General features: G+C 43.0%; 2 protein-coding genes across 2 annotated transcripts in view; one reads left to right on the forward strand and one right to left on the reverse strand.

Moving 5' to 3' along the window:
- Positions 1 to 17,620, reverse strand: part of Tdrd9 (tudor domain containing 9) — a 104,969-nt gene that overhangs the window by 86,024 nt on the left and 1,325 nt on the right. Inside the window, exon 2 of the mRNA XM_048431405.3 lies at positions 6,160 to 6,266. Within this exon, the coding sequence (XP_048287362.3) occupies positions 6,160 to 6,266 (107 nt within the window). The remainder of the gene's footprint in view (positions 1 to 6,159; positions 6,267 to 17,620) is intronic.
- On the forward strand, positions 12,645 to 14,426 carry Rd3l (RD3 like). Its single transcript, XM_048431406.3, has 3 exons — positions 12,645 to 12,779; positions 13,140 to 13,445; positions 13,803 to 14,426. The coding sequence occupies exons 2-3, from the start codon at positions 13,147 to 13,149 to the stop codon at positions 14,086 to 14,088; spliced, it is 585 nt and encodes a 194-aa protein (XP_048287363.1). The 5' UTR covers positions 12,645 to 12,779; positions 13,140 to 13,146; the 3' UTR covers positions 14,089 to 14,426.

Raw genomic sequence — 17,620 nt, forward strand, 5'->3', positions numbered from 1 at the left:
TATATTTTTGCTAAAAACCCTTGAGCTTGTTCATGGCGCTACTAAAGGAACCTTGCTGCTCTGGTGATATCAACATGTCTAACAGGACTTGACTGCATCTGTTTGAAGGTTGCTACTTAAAGACAGGACATTTATAAGAAAAAAACAAACAAACAAAAGCCCTTGCCACACTAACTACAACCCTTCTCCATGCAGCACAAGATATCACCTGGCATTTTTAGGTCACTGGCTTGAAGAAGACCCAACCCAATCCAAGCCTTTCCTTCACTGACATGCCCCAGGGCGGACAGGAAACCAGGGAGCAGAAATGTTCACAGCCGTGTGGTTGTTGGCTTTGTACAAAAAAATAGAAAGACATCAATGATAATTTAAGGAAAACCAACAAATTACATGTGACAAACTGAAGTCTGGAAGTAGATGGGAAATACTACAACCTCAAAGTAGGCTGTTCTCATTTTTCCTTTTTTCTTTATTCTAAGTTATTAAAATATTTTAAATATTTTTTTTAAAAATATTTATTTATTTATTATGTATACAATATTCTGTCTGTGTGTATGCCTGCAGGCCAGAAGAGGGCATCAGATCCCATTACAGATGATTGTAAGCCACCATGTGGTTGCTGGGAATTGAACTCAGGACCTTTGGAAGGGCAGGCAATGCTCTTAACCTCTGAGCCATCTCTCTAGCCCCTATTTTAAATATTTTTATATAAAGTGGGAGAATACAAAAATCATTAAAACTGCTGTGCTGTTCTTTTCATTTATCTGCCTAATCATATCATCAAACAAATCTAAAAGCGAACAGAAATCTAGAGGTTTCACAAGAGCTAACGAATGGACTCCCACAGCAAACATCAGTGTCAACTGGCTGACATGGAGAGTCCAGACACTATCCAGCCAGGTGTGGCGGTGCGCTGGGAGACAGAGACAGGTGGTCTCTATGAGTTTGAGGCAGCCTGATCTATATAGTGAGTTCAGGCTAGCCAGTTACATGGCAAGATGTTCTCTTAAAACAACCCCCACAAAAAAAAAACCAAAAAACCCAAAAACCTAGATACTATCCATACAAAAAAACTTAATTATTAGATTTATATCTTAACTAGAAAATTAAATCTTCAAAATAATTAATAATACATTGCTTTCTCCAAGGATGGAGTAATGTTTTACATTCAAACTAAGCTCAGACAGGAAAAGGAGGCCCACTCTCCCTCTCAGTACTCCACAAGAGCTATTCTCCTACAGGGTCAGAAGAAAAGCTTACAGTGTATGAAACAACCACGAAAAATATCCCCACACTACCAGCTAGAAAGGCAGCTCAGTGGTTAAGAGTGTACACTGCTCTTGCAGAGGACCCCAATTCGGTTCCCAGTATCCACATGGGGTGGCTCACAGCCACCTATAACTGCAGCTTCAGAGGACCTGACACCTCTGGTCTCCATGGACACCGGCACTCATGTGTATATACTCACACAACAGACACACACACACACACAGAGAGAGAGAGAGAGAGAGAGAGAGAGAGACAGACTGTAAAATAAAATAAAATAAAATATGTTTTAAATACTTCCACATTAATAACAAGAGATCACTGTGGCTTTTGTTGACTACCCAAAGATACCATCTAGGATAACTGAATATGACTGTGTAAAAGCAAAGACCATGAAAAGTCCACAACCTGAAGCCAGGCCCACCCTGTTATAAAAGACCCCACCTACCTATTCAGTTTCCATCTTTAGGAATTACTTTTAAATATGAAGAATTATTCTAATGTAATATATGGAACTCTATCTGTATCCTTGAATTTCTACATAGGAACAAGTTTTTTAATACTTACAAGTGAAATAAGATTAATATCACACCAAACTCAATGGTATTTTATGAAAGTATTAAGTTATAACTGGATATCGCACGGTATTTGTATTAAAATCTATGGTCCTGAACTAGAAACAGAAGTACCAGTGAGATTTCATGATTTCATTGTAAACAGACACTGAACTAGGAATAGCTGTGTTATCACATAGGCATTCGTACATAGGCATCCACACAGGATCTCACCTGGGCCAGGGGAGCTCTACCTAGATGTTCTCCTCAGATTCACACTGCTCCCTTGCCTTCATTCTTGAAATACTACCCCAAACTATTTTTTAAACACTAATGCAGACTCCCATTTCCCTTCACCTTCATCCCAGAAGCCGTAAGTATGGCCCTTCCATTAGATGAATACCTGGGGTTGACTCCTTCCTATTTTTTCCAATTTACCCCAAATCAGAGGCCATCATGAATACTACTTCCTGAATGTCTAGTTTCCATTTTAATTTCTCCCTTAAGAAAGCAAGTTCCTCTAAATAGGGTTCCTCAGCCTCAGTTGCATGCCTTATCCTCCATAGCAAGGGCCACGGTGTAGGAGGTTCTTTTGTTCATGTGTTGCTTTAATTGGTTAATGAGTAAAGAAACTGCTTTGGGCCTGATAGGGCAGAGCTTAGGTAGACTGAGAAGACAGAACTGAATGCTGGGAAGAAGGACAGAGAGAGAGAGAACTGCCTTGGAGCCGCCAGAGTGAGACATGTTGAATCTTTCCCAGTAAGCCACTGGCATGTGGTGATATACAGATTAATAGAAATGGGTTAAATTAAGATGTAAGAATTAGTTAATAAGAAGCTTGAGCTAATGGGCCAATCAGTTTATAACAAATGTAGACCTCTGTGCGATTTCTTTGGGACTTAATGATTGCAAGAACTAGGCAGGACAGGAAACCCCAACAACAAACGGTACCCAACGTGTGGACGATTGCATCCACATAAAGCCTGACAGAGCTTGGGAACTAATTCTAGACATAAAATCATAAGAGCTAAGCATGGCTTATTGATAGCTTCACTCTCTCAGGTGGGCTCTGCTTGCTAGAGGCAAATGCTCTCATCTAAGAGAGGCTTCCTGACTCAGCTTTAGCTGTAAAACCTTGCAGCTCTGTTAAGAGGTCCTGCCACAAAACACTTAAATGATGTTGATGAAAAGCTGACTGCATGCTTTTTGGTCTTCAGCCATATCAGGAAAAAGGCCACGCTGTTTTAAAATGTTGGCTTTCTGGACCGTCCTGCCAGGGCAAACTCTGACTCTTTCAGGCAGGCGGCCTAACTACGGAGCATTTGAGTGTGGTTTGTGAGCACACTGTTGCACCTTGCTTGCTGGCAGGGACCTTGAAACGCCACAGAGTTGTGGCAGGAAACATGGCTACAGCAGTACCTCCACCATGAGCCTGGAATTTCAGAGAACTTGGCAGGACAGGAAACCCCAACAACAGGCCACACAGTGGTCACTGTGCTAGAAGCATGCCATCCCATACTACTCAGAAGACAGCCACACCAGCCACACTCTGAAGGCATTCTACCCTGTCTTTGCAGCTCAGATACAACCACCACACAGCAAAAAGGCCCACATCAAATCGCAGGAGGCAAACAGTCACATTAGGAGTCCCCACACACACCATGGATTCTCCACTCCACTCAGTTTCTGCTTCTTTACACCTTGTTCAGGAGCAAAGTGTCAGGTGACTTCCCACTAAGAAGCATCTGCTCTCCCAAGGCAGGAAGGGCACGGCCAACCTACAGCTTTGTGAGAACTCCATGAAGGGGGTAAGCCCCACCATCCTCTCCTCTTAAGCAAGAGAACACGCTAATAAGCCTGACTTGTGAGGTTTCCAGGGCATCACAACCCCTCTGGTGAACACAGGAATGATCATATTTGTGACAGGAAGTTCTAAATGTCAACCTACCACAACCTAGAATCACCTGAGGAGGGGTCTCAACCAAGGGACTATCTAGATCAGGTTGACTATGGGTTGTCTGGATCGTTGACTGAGGTAGGAAGACCCACACATTTGATGTGGGCAGCTCAGAACTGTGACGACAGCCAGCTGAGCGGGCAGCTGGCGCTTCCTGTTCACTGCTCTCAACAGTGGATGTGATATAACTAGTTCCTGAGTTCCTGCCTTGTTTCCCCGTGAATAAAAGAAAAATAATCTACTTTAACACTAGTATTATAGGTAAGTATTATTATAGATAAGATTACCAATAAGCTTGCTTAGAAAACTAAGTTACACAGAGAGAATTTAGCTGAAAGGCACTGCCTCCAACAGAACTCTAAAACAGGTAGCATACTAACCAGCCTTCCTAGAACGGTACGAGTTCTGTAAAGTGGAGCTGGACTCTAACCTAATTAGAATGCAGGTTTGTTGAAGATGTATTTTCTGGAATGTGTTCATCAGAATGTCTGCTTTTAAGTCCCTTCCCCTTATCACCTTAATTGTGAGCTACTCAGAGGGGCAGCTCTGGTTTGTGTCAAAGTTCTCTGTGCTTGTGAAGCCACTCAATTGCCTGAGAGAGAACCAAGCCTGCAGTTTGTTTCTGTCTCGCTTGCTTAGCTGCTCAATGCACCACGCTGTGGGGACCTTCAGGACGCCTGGAAATGAAAGCCATGCAAAACCGCAATGTGGCGGATAGAAATCTATGGAAGCTGCACGGGATCCTTAGTTGTACCATCAACTCCCTGAGCAAGAGCTAGAGGTTACCGTTGGGTGCTTGGCAGGTTATCTCCTTTTCAGTCTGAATGCATGGAGCAAATTCTTCCTGGAAAAGTTAATCTGCCATTACACCCTCAATAAAGGACCGAAACCCTTCCCAATCCTGTAGTTTTTTGTAAAGGTTTTTGTCACAGCAACAGAAATGCAACCAGGACAGCATCCAACCAATGACAACTGCAACACATAGCATCTTAAAGGCTCTCAAGAGCAGAACACAGGCAGACGATGCCACTGAAGCAAGAACTCAGAGAAAAAAGCAAAGCACTAAAAGCTGTTTCTGCCTTGAGGTAAATAACACACACACACACACACACACACACACACACACACACGTAGGTATGCATGTATGTCATAGTGACCAAGAACTGTACGTGCTAACTATGTCAGAGGCTAAAAGTGAAGCGTGAAGTGTTTCCGTAAATCAGTCATGCCCTTCGTGAGAGCACAGGCCATTAGGACAGGAGCAGGAAACAGAGCTTCTTGGTTAGGTGGGTCCAAGGCAAAGCTGTCAGAGGAGCCTGTCACAAACGGCACAGCGCTAATAAAACAGCTGGGGCAACTCAGCCCATACTCTCACCAGCGCACCTGCCAACGGATGTAAAGAACATCTCTAGCAGGCGTGCGCCAGCACATCCTTAGTCCACACTCACTCTGGAGGCCATGGAACGTGAACCTGTGACTCCGAGGCCAGTCTGACCTGCACAGCGAATTTCAGGCCAGCCAGGGCAACATAGCTGACCCCATCTCAAAAAAAAAAGGGGGGGAGGGGGGAAGATTCTTTGATTTTTACTTCATATATTCCTACTCTTTAAAATTCTGTTTTAATGTTTACTATTAAAAACTCCAGTCTTTGTATATGTATGTGCTATATTTACATTCACAGATATTCTTGTGGGTGTGTTCACGTATGATCATAAGTGCTCATGTTCAAGCGTTTACATGCATGTGGAGGCCAGAGATCAAGAACAGGTGCCTTCATCAATCACTCCCCACCTTTGTTTTTGAGACAGAGCCTCTCAGAGAGGTTGGAGCTCATCTATTCGCTGGGCTGTGGGCTGCAGGGACCTGCCACCCCTGCACTCCCAACTGTGGGATCTCAAGAGCACACCACCATCCAAGCTCAGGTCTTCACGCTTGTGCAGCGGGCACTCTGCCAGCTGAACCATCTCCTAGCTCCTCCTTCAGATATGCTGGCTCACTTTAGAGAAGGAAATCTCACTGCGGAGCCCTGGCTGACCTGGCTGCCCTCAAAGTCAAAAGAGATCCATTTGCCTCAGCCTCACAAGTGCCGAGATTAAAGGTGAGTACTGCCACTAAGGAAATAATTTTATTCTTAATAGGTAAGGGACCATTGTTTAACCTTCCAAAGAATGGGTTATTTAGGTTCTATATTTAATCAAAAAATAATACTTTATAATATACAATACACTCATCCTGCCAAAACTTAAATTAAGAAGTCATTTTAAGTTTTTTTTTTATTACTTTGACTAAAATACTGGATTCCTTAAACTTCTGGGAAGATGATATTTTAATGCATGAATTATCCACACATCATACATAAGATATTTACGGGCACTTGCTCACCTGGCCCACTAGGTGGTTGATCCTTGCCATACATATCAAGCTCTTGTGCTTCGAGTTGTCTGTATTTGTTGATATATTCCATCTCGGAGCTCCTCTGGCTGAGGGACCTGCAAAGGACAGTTAAAAAAAAAAGTCACCAATGTCCTATGCCAGAGGGAGTTCTGGAATAGTTTTATGTAAATCATGGGAAAGTGCAAATAGTCAATAAACAAGTTTAAATACTCAAGTTCAGTTATCAAATAAAGGCATGAAAATCATAAATGTAGTGCTGGAGAGATGTCACAGCAGTTAAGAGACCTGGTTGTTTTCCCAGAGGAGCTGGGTTCAGTTCCCAACCCCCACATGGTAGCTCTCAAGTATCTGTAACTCCAGTTCCATGGGATCTGACGGCCTCTTATGGCCTCCACAGACACAGGCATGAAAAGTGGTGCACAGATATACATACAAGCAAAACGCCCATATATATAAAGTTAAAATTAAAAAGTAATAAGAATAGATTTTTTTTCATCAACTAAGCTGACAAAAATACAAACCATCTCAGAATACTGAGGAGATGTGTGATCCGTCTGTCCATGGTGACAGGACAGTCTGCAGACACACAAAGACCGAATAGTCTCACCATCTTCCCCAGAACCATGCAGCTCTGCACATGTAAACCAAGTCACACACACAAGCACGCATGGATAAATATTTACGGAGCGCTGCGACACTGTCTTAGACAGTGGAGGCACACAGCAAGCCAAGCTAAGTCCTTGCCCTTGCGAAAACGCCATTCCAGTAAACAGAGCACACGCCATGCTGTGGGACACAGAGCAGAGAGTTCCAGGGAATTCCGTGATCTCAGCACTCAGGAAGCTAAGACAGGAGGACTGCTACAAGTTCAAGCCAGCTTAGGCCACACAGTGAGCTCCATTCCAATGAACACAATAAGACACTGTCTCAAAAGGAATAAAATCTCAGAGCTGAAGAGATGGTTCAGTGGTTTACATACAGTTCTCACAGACGATGCACCAGGTCTCTCTCACTTGCTGACCTGGAACATCATTTTTCTTGACCTCAGATATTTGAGGCACTTGGCTCTATGGGCTCCAGTATTTACCCCATCAGCTCCACCACACTAGGTTCTCAAGCCTTTGAACTGTGAATCACATTATACCTAATGTGACACGGTATGTCGTGGGACTCCCTGGCTTCCTAGTCATCCTCCCTGCTCGCCTCTCTGGAAAACACTAGCACACTCTAGTGAGACGTGAGCTGTGCTGGTCTACTTCTGCTTGGTACAAAGCTATCCGCATTCTTCCATTCCCGATGCTCACTCACAAATAACAGAGGTCCAGTTCCACACCCACCCGGCATCTCCTGGACATCCAGGAGGGAGCAGTCCCCACTGCAGACTGCCCTCGCAGGTAGGGAAAGAGAATTAAATGAGTGAAATGGGTGAAAGGATGGTTAAGAGCACTTGCTACTTACTTGAGAGGACCTGGGTTCAGTTCCCAGCCCCCATATGATGGCTCACAACTGACTAACTCCAGTTTCAGGACATCTAGCCTCACAGCACCAAGCATAGTGTACACACCATGCAGACACTCAAATGCACACATGTAAAATTTTTTAACCCTTTTTTTTTAATGAGTGAAATAAGGTGCATTAGATAAGAGCATGGGGAAAACAATGTCAAAGAATATGGGGCAATGACAGTTACATTGTTAGCCAAGGTCAATGGTGACATTTGGGGAAAGGTCTGAAGAAGGTAGAATAGCCATGTTAGGCATTTAGCGGGAAGGCAGTCCAAAAATGGTCCTGAGGTCCCAGAATGTACCTGAGGCTTCGAGTGGGAGGAGCTGGGGTTGAGGTGAGACAGGAAGAAACTTGCTGAGCAAGATGGGTTTTGGTCAGAAAAAGAAAAATGTTTACCATCAGACACCATTTGAACAGTGACAAGGGAAAGGGAGTAAGCCCAGCAGGAGCCTGGAGACCACATACCAGATCAGCATCCCCAAGGCCGGAGCAGCTGAGCCACGGGCATGAGCAGCACAGTAAGCAGCAGAGTGCGCACTGGGGACATACTGAGGACATACTGGGGACATACTGAGCAGCACGCATTGTGGGCAGATGAGGGAAGCACACTGGGGGCAGCCAGAGCACACAGGGAAGGCTCTGGGGACTCTGAGACACACAGCAGCAAGCAGACTGGTGAGAATGCCAAGACACAAGGCACACCAAGCCAAGATTTTCCTTTTATTTCTTCTACCATCTCCAACCAAATCTCATCCCAGAGCTAGGGATGGGAACCAGATCTGCCTTAAGAGCAACCAAGGAGCTGCCAATCAACCACTTTCTCTTTTCATCATTCACAGCCTGACGCCCAAGAGACACTATGGCTGGGAGAGGTTGGCATCTGTGAGGTGGTGGACTCCCCTGAGGACTGAGCACGGACTGCCCATCAAGCCTGACCATAACTACTGAGTGAACCAACGGAGACCGTCCAGGCAGGTGTCTCACTCACTTGGATTCGCAGAATCTGAACAACTGAAGTTTGGAAAGACCGAGCAAGAGCTGTTGCAGGTTTGTGCATGTGATGCCCTCTGGCAGTGTTTGCAATGCTTCTCAATAGGTGCCCTGTTGAGGCGCTTCATCCTCCCTGCACAACGGCCTGAGTCTGTTCTGTTGAGTTTAACAAGTGACTCCATCTTGGTACTGACAACTTTTCTGACTTTTCTTCCCTACTTGCTCTGGGTAGGACCTTTAATACCATGGAATACAGTAGGGAAATGGGGACCTTACTTTGCCCAGGTCAGTAGAGGACTTTTATAGAGGCATTTCTGAGGTCAACAGTTTACCCCTGCTTGTAATTTGTATTTTCAATATTTAAACATGTTCATAGAACTGCGATTTTTAACTTTAATAAAATGAGCCATTAACCCTGATTTTTAACTTCACAGCAAAAGAATTAAAACAGAAGAATATTAACTTTCCCACAAGGAAAAAATTTGTAATTGCAACCTAATGCTGTTAACCACACCTAGAGGCCTCAAGAGTAATGCTGATAAAGGCATCTGTCCCTTGGTCAGCCCTTCAAGGTCCCCTGATTCTCTTTCTGTGCACTTTGTCATGCAACTTAGAGTTGTACAGATGTACATACTGGGAACAACATGGCAACATTTCAAGTCATTGAAGACTGAACTATTTAATCAGATACAGTCTAGAAAAAACAAGATAACTGGGGCTGGAGAGGTGGCTCAGCAGTTAACAGCACTGGCTGTTCTTCCAGAGGATCAGGGTTTGATTCCCGGGACCCACATGGTGGCTAACAACCATTTGTAACTCAGGTTCCAGAAGATCTGATGCCCTCTTCTGGCCTTTGCAGGCACTGCACATATCTGCACAGACATAAAAGGAGGCAAATGTCCATTCACATAAAATAAAAATAAAAAAACAAGCAAATAAGACAATCATCAAACAGAAAATGATTCAACTGTTTCATGTCTTCCATACAAAATAAGCTTAATAATGTTCTCATGTATAAGTGAACCATTTATGAACATACAACATAGTTGATAAACTCTCATGCTAATCTGTTTTTACCCTGATAAACAGAAAAAATAATTTTTAAAAGGGAATTGCCTTATCTTGCCTACAAATATGTTCTCTAACTGCATGGGAATAGGAGAGATACTATAGAGAATGGTATTTGGTCTCTGCTTCAATCTTAATTTCATCAGAAAGGAGGAAAATTAAACTTAGTACAATATAAGTGGCACAAACTAAATACTAGAAATATGTTTTGAACAAGTAAGTTCAAAGGAATTAGTACTTGGTGTGATCTGAGGAGGTAATTAAAGTTCTGTGAAGATCAGACATGAGTAATGTCTGGATAGATGCCCAGTAAGCCAGGCAGAGAAAAAAGATGGCTCTCAAGAAGTCCTCCAAGGTTATTTTAGTCTCTGTTCAAAGAGCAAGTGTTGTGGCTTATGCCAGTAATCCATTTAAGAGGCTGAAGCAGCAGTACCCTAAATCTGAGGTCAGCTTCAAAGAGACCCTGGTTCAGGAATCAATAAATAAATCCCTGTTCAAAAGAATTATCCCCCAGGATGGAGAGATGGCTCAGTGGTTAAAAGCACTGGCTGCTCTTCCAGAGGACCCAGGTTCAATTTCCAGCACCCACATGGCAGCTCACAGGTGTCTGGAATTCTAGTTCCAAGGTATCTGACACCTCACATAGGCAGGATAGACACCAAAGCTAATAAAATCAATCTTAAAAATAAATAATTTTTAAAACTATCCCAAGCAGAAAGTCCTTCTTTGGCCCCCTCATTTAGCTGAGGGAATCACTGCAGAAACGTTAAACAACACAGACAACCATACTACCTTACCCACACCTGTCTCTCACTTAGGAGGGCCACCTGATGAAAGCAGGAACTAGGCCCTAACCCTCCAGACCATAAGAGACATCAATATCTGGTGCACAACTGAACCCCAGGAAATAAAGGGAACAGAATTTCATCAGAAAGCATTTAAAAACTGAGAATGAAAGGGAAAATTAGAAGGGTAAAACCAAGGAAAAATGTTGAAGAAAAAAAAAAGTGAGTTGAACTTAAACAGAATTGGACAGCAGCTACAAATAACAGAGAAAGCCTTGAGCAGTCACTGTATCTAAATCTGGGGGGCACTGTGGTGATTCACATCTTTAATCCCAGCACTCAGGAGGCAGAGGCAGGTAGATCTCTACGAATTTGATACCAGCCTAATCTACATAGTGAGTTCCAAGGCAGCCAGGACTACATGGTGAGATCGTCTCAAAACCAACACAAAAATGAGGGGCAGGAAAGGAGACTGTAGTGTAGGACAGGTGTGCCCAGCACTGGAGTGGTCAGCGGGGAAGCTGGTAGGGGCAGTGATGGACAGGTGTGGTCAGCACTGGAGTGGTCAGCAGGGACGCTGGTAGGGGCAGTGAAGGAACACTCAAAAGGACCTGAGGAGAAATCAGGCTTGTTCTTTTTCGCCAATATGTTATATTTTTGTTAGCACTTCAGAGGAAGGAAATTTTTTAATTTTGATTTTACTGGGCTATACATTTTTCTTCACTCTCCCCCACTTCCAGAGGAAAGAAATTTTTGAAGAATAATGAAGTTTCAAACTTACATCATTTGGTACAGTTTTGGCTTTTAATTTGGAAGGACATTCTGTCACCACACACTTCCCTCCTTTCCTTCTCCTTATGTCACAGGCAATGTGATGTGAAAGCTTCTCATTGAGGACAATGAGTTCTGACATCTGGCCTTTTCCAGACATAATAGGAACTGTAGCATGACCACACATGTCACTCTTGATCACATGTCACACAGGTCTGATTTGAACAATGCCTATTATTCTTGGTTCATTGGGAAGAAAAGCAACAGAAGAAATGAAAAATTATAAGAAGAAAAGCTACAACAGAAAGTGAAGAAGCAAAGACCTTTTATACTCTAGTCACTGTTTCACAGGGCAAGCACCTAAACCAGAAAAATGCACAGCAAAGTCCAAAGCACACCAGTGTTCACATAAGCAGTGGTTTGGTTATCAAAGCACTGAAACTTGACCTCTATGTACAGCCATGTGTGACCTTCAACTTCTGATACTCCCTCCTCCATATCCCAAGTGCAAGATTCCTGGCATGTAATACTACCACCTGACTTTAATATGGTGCTAGAGACGGACCTCAGGGGTCACACGTGCCAGGGAAGCACTCTCCCCAATAAGCCACACCACACCATGTATAATTCTACCGAAGTTTGTGTATGTTCATGTCTCACCACCGTGAACATAAGGATTATCAAATATATACTGTATTTATCTACCCACGTGCTTTAGTGTCCTCTAGCATTTCAACTTCAATACACAGATTTGCTGTTTTACAAGCAATACATGAATGTAGCATTTGCTAGCACCCCACACAACTGATGTCAGCATGCTCTGCCCACTTTACTCAGTCACAATAAGCTTTCACAGAGCATAATCTTGCATATATAGTCAAATCTGATCTATTTTTCATGCTTTCATTAGAAGGGACAGTGACCTGGCTTCCAAATGGCCTGAAAGTTAAGCTGAAGAATAAAAGCAGTGTGGTTATTTTTAGAGCTCTACAGGCATAAAAATACAGCATGGAGCTGTGACCCACGGCTATGCACAGCAAAGCAGCACATCATGCGACAATCTTCGCCTCAGCTGGGAGAGCATCTGTAGTGCCTCACACGCCTGCTCTTCACTCCGTTTCCAGAGACATGCAGCATGCATCTGGGACCAGCATCCATAGCTGCCGACATCTTTTGCAAACAAAATAAGCTACACTCAAAAGGTAGACAATTATATAATCTGTGAAGATGAAAGGTGTATATATATATTTCTTTTAGCTTAGACACAGGGTGTATTAGTGAGCATTCTCTCGAAATAAAAACAGCAGAACTTCGTTCCTAACACAGAAAGTCGTTTGTTTCAAACACAGCTCCAGTGGGTAAATGAGGAGCCACGTTCTTCACCGGAGGACACCTCCAAGAGAATGAGACCCGCCTGAGTGAAACAAAGCTTCATCTCTGGCTCCAGCAAAGTCTCTGGCAACATTCCCACAACAGATCACTCGGCAGGTAAGCTTTACGCTTTCTGTACAGAGAGCAAGTCAAAATCTACATTTTCAAGACTTTGTTATTTTAAAGCCTCCTAAGAACTTCTAATAGCAAGAGTTATTTTCAAAAATTGTTGTCTGTATTACTATCTTTGGTTTTATTTAATTTCTGCTTAGTTATATCTAAGTATTTTCAAAGCTTGGGTTTAGCACTGACCTAGTTAGAAACTGAAAGACTTTAATCCATGTTCTAATCTTATTTTGACCTGCATGTCTAACCAGTGAAAGATTCATGAATTTTTCTGGCAATATTAAATTTTTTAAAAATTACTCATAAAAATCATAAGAATTTTATGCAAGTAAACATTTAATATCTCCACAGCCTAAAAATGCCACTTTTCAGCTGGATGAAGTGGCCGAGAAATAATTCATACAAGCAAACACACTATGCTGGCTCAGATATGGTGACAAAGACCCTGCTTCGGGAATTAAAATGGCATCTAAAAGAACGTGAGAGATTAATACAAGAGATCGAAAATGAACAGAAAGTGAAAAAAACCGGTGTGGATTACAACTGGCTGAGAAACTACCAGAATCCTCACGCAACCATCCCAGCTACCGAACAAAGACAGCTTGAAGTTCTTTGTTCCCAAGTGCAACCTTGTCAAACCGGAACTATTCTCAGCAGGTAATGTGCTGCATTCGTGTATCTGTGTGTGTGTGTGTGTGTGTGTGTGCGTGCGCGTGTATCTGTGTGTGTGTGAGCTGTTCTACCTTCAGACTAGAAACCGCCCCATTCCGTCAGCGCTTTAATCACACGCACTAGATACCTGTCTGCAAAACCCTACAGACCTCTGGATAGCTTACTGGTAGAAATTTATTTAAATTGCAATCAAATTTCCTCACTGGAAGTTTTAATTACAAAGCTTTTCTTATTAGTCAAAAGGTAAGGACCTAGTACACAATTACATAATGTAAGCTGCATTTGGGAGGCGGATGGAGTACAAGAGAAATTTCTAAACATTCATCCCTGAATCCCCCTTAGATTTCGAGAACTTCTGGCAGAAAATGATGTACTTCCCTGGGAAATAGTCTACATCTTCAAGCAAGTTCTGAAAGACTTCCTCAGCAGTCCTGACAGAGGGGGTCGGCTGCTGGACTCTGCCGCCAGCTGTTCCCCAGCCCCTGTGCTCTCAGGTGAAAGCTCCCAGGGGCCCCACAAAGACGAAATACCCACGATTTCAAGTTATGTAGACAGAAACTCCAACAGCAGGCTTCCATCATGCTCACACAGAGTGTGGAACCGGCCGCACCACTACCCATCAAGTTAAGTGCCGTGGGCACCTTAGCATGGCAGCTCAGAGCACTGGCCAGAACAAACAGGGATGTGGGTCCACGTTTCTTTGTTACAAGGTCAGAACTTAAAATTCCTGTCACTAACCTGTTATAGCAGCATTGTTTTTAACCACTCTAAATATTCAATATTTTCATTGATTAGTATGCTTTTAACTAAAATGTTGCCTAAATGTTTGAAGTATTTTCTTACACCTCAAATGTCACAGAACTAAGCAAATTTAATATGAAGTTTGAGATATTTTTTGTGAAACTTAACCTTGGCTTTTATTCTGAGAGTCCATGTGTGGAATAAATGATTAATATGAACTTCTTACACTGAAATACTGAAATGAAGTCAGATCCATTACATGATGTCACCCTCCATGAGAACAAGAGGAAGGGGCCATGAATGTGGAAGCAATATTCAATTTAAAAGTACAGCTTTCCCCGTTTCTAAGAGTTCACTATAATCATCGGTAGGAGCTTGAGACAGCAAAATCACGCCATTTGAGCTAGGCATGGAGGTCAGCCATGATGCAGGCAAGATACTGCATGACAAAAAGTGGACAAAGTGGCCCAGAGAACCAAGAAAGGTATACTTAGATTCTGGCTAGCATCCAAAAGTAAGGAGAAAGAAAATATCACTCCCTTTCTGAGTTCTGACTCAGATCCAGCAGAACCTCATAGCAGCTCATGCGGACTGCTAACTATCTGATTTCTAATCATGGTTAACAGAGTCAGATGTTTATACTTCAAGCTATTTACTTAAATCTGGTGATGGAATTAAGGTTAAATCTGCACGCATGTGTGTATGCATATGTATACTAAGCATTTAGGATGCCTGGGGTGCTTCAGGTACATTTTATTGAAAATTATATGGGCACAATAGATAAATTTTTTAGCTAAGGAACAGATAAAATGAGTTCATCTGCAGAAAACCAGCTGTACAGTATGCACACAACAGACTAGTAAGTTGTCATTACTAGCCAGACCAATGCTTAAATTCTACATTCTGGGTACTGTGCACAATTTCTCATTTAATCCAAACCTTGTACATTTGAGACGTTATTCTCACTCGACAAAGGAACAGCTCAGACAAGTTCAGTGCCAAGTTCAAGGTAACTAGCAGAGCTGGAATCACACTCAGCCTGTCACACCCCAAGCAGCTTTTTGCAGTCCAGACGCAAATAACAGCCGCCTGTTGGCACATCCTCTTAGATGCTTAAAGGAAGCATCAAGTCCACATGCTCAAAACCAAAGTCTCAGCAGGTTTGTTTCCTAAAGGATGGAGTGATGCTCTGAAGGCCACAATTAAGAATTCAAATTGAAGCAGAGGCAGGTGGATCTCTGTGAGTTTGAGGCCAGCCTGTCTACTAAGAGGGAGTTCCAACTCTCGTGTCCAGAATAGAGAGCTGGCATAGAGCACCCACTTGACAACTGGGATCTAGACATTGCAATCAAATACCCGAGTGTCTACTGTATATCAGCGGCTACAGTAACTAGCAGGAATTCTGTGATAATTTCCACAATCAGTAAGGTGTTCTGTAGGAAGCAACACAACTCCAAAACTGTGCAAAGAGATGCATAAGCAGGGTGCTGAGTGAGCTCCTTCTGCTCAGGCGGCCCCACTCCATGGCCTCCCTTGATCCTTCTACTGTCTCTGACCCCACTCCAATCTCTTACTCCATGGCTTCCCTTGATCCTTCCCCTTCCCCCGCAAAAAAAAAAAATCTCTCCTTACTCAATCCAACAATGTCAAAGTGTTGGTGTAAGGATTAAATAACGTAGCTGCAGTCAGTCTGAGTGCTTACTACACGCTAGGATGCTACACTGGATGTACATGTGTTCAGAGTCCAGGAAGGCACTGCAGAGAAATGCCATCTCCACTAGCACTATTCAGAAAAGCATTGCCAGTACTCATCAGGCAGGCAAGTTAAAATGCATGGAAAGCTGGCAAAGAAATGGAATGTATGCCAAGCTGATTTATTAATGGCACACTCACCTCTGTCATTTCATGCTCTGCAGATTCACTTCTGATTAACAAGTCTCAGTCCATAAAGACTTGGAGCATTTAAAAGTTGCTCCTTAGAAACTAAAATGGCAAATGAATCTATACTTTTAGTTTCTAACAGGGTCAATAAATTCTAGTTCCAGTATCAACATAAATGAATGAAAACATTATATTCCTCCAGGGAAGCCTAAGGCAGCTGCAGAGCCTTAAGTGGGGCTCTGACACAAAATCATTACCACAGTAATTCAAGGAAATAAAGTCTGAAAAAAATCAAACAAATTAGCCACTCTATATCCCCGGGGTTCCTCCAAAAAACAAACTTACCAAAGATCTAAAGGTTGTATTTGACTCTACGAAGGACAGAAGCAGTGCTAACAAGAATCACTTTTAAAAACTAAAACACTGCCAGCAAGACGGCTCAGCAAGTAAGGACACTGCCACACAAGCCGGATGACTTGAGTTCCTTAGAACCCAGCACTCTTGTGGTGAGGTGGGCAGCAGACAGGAGGAAACACAGGCAAGAAGCGCTCCTGAAAGCTGCCCTCCGACCTCCACACGCAGACCCTAACTTGTTTATATGCTTATACACACACCCTGTATCTTCCATGTTCAGTTTTAGTATACATTCTGCCGAAGCAAGCACACACATCAATATAGACCAGAAACACAGAATAATAAATTAATTCTGTGGTGCATACCTGTAATCCCAATTCCTTGGAGATTAAGGCAGACGGACCACTTCTGCTCAGTTTCAAGATTAAATTGGGCAAAATAGTAAAACACTGTCTCGAAATATTTTTTCATTAACAAATGGCTCTCAACAACTGCCAAGAGCGATGGGTATCGGGTGGGAGTAACAGAGGTACCAAGCTAGGGTACTACCATGCTGGCTTCTACTCGCCACCTCCAGTCTCTCCTAAACAGAGGTGTCCTTCTGCCTGGCCCCCACCACATCCACCTGTCACTCGAGGCAGACACTTAACCCAAGGAGAGTGATGAGAGGGGAAAGGTTAATGAAACCCAACGAGGACTGGAGAGAGAGCCCTGTGGTTAACAGCACTTTCTGCTCTTCCAAAGAACAAGAGTTCAGTTCCAGCACCCACATTAAGTAGCTTAGAACTGCCTGCCACTCCCGATTCCAGGGATCTGACCCCTCTTCTGGCCTCTACGGGCACCTGCACTCATACTCCGTACACCTACTAGGACACTAAATTTACAATAATAAAGTAAAACTGAACAAGGAGTTAGCATCAAACTCTTTGCTAGTTACCTACTGAAATGTACAAATGTACTGAAAACTTATGTCTCTATAGAAACCTGCACAAATGCACCAACAGCTTCATTCGTAACTTCCAGAACTGGGAAACAACCAAGATGTGTGTCCGTAGACAAATATGTTGAACCTCAAACGCATATTACTAAGTGAAAGTAGCCAGTCTCAGAGGGCTGAGATTGTGTGGTTTCAACCACATGGCACTCTGCAGAAGGAAAACACAGAAACAAAAAATAATAATAAT

The sequence above is a fragment of the Myodes glareolus genome, chromosome 11 (genome assembly GCF_982192425.1).
Source record: "Myodes glareolus chromosome 11, mMyoGla1.1, whole genome shotgun sequence".
NCBI lineage: Eukaryota > Metazoa > Chordata > Mammalia > Rodentia > Cricetidae > Myodes > Myodes glareolus.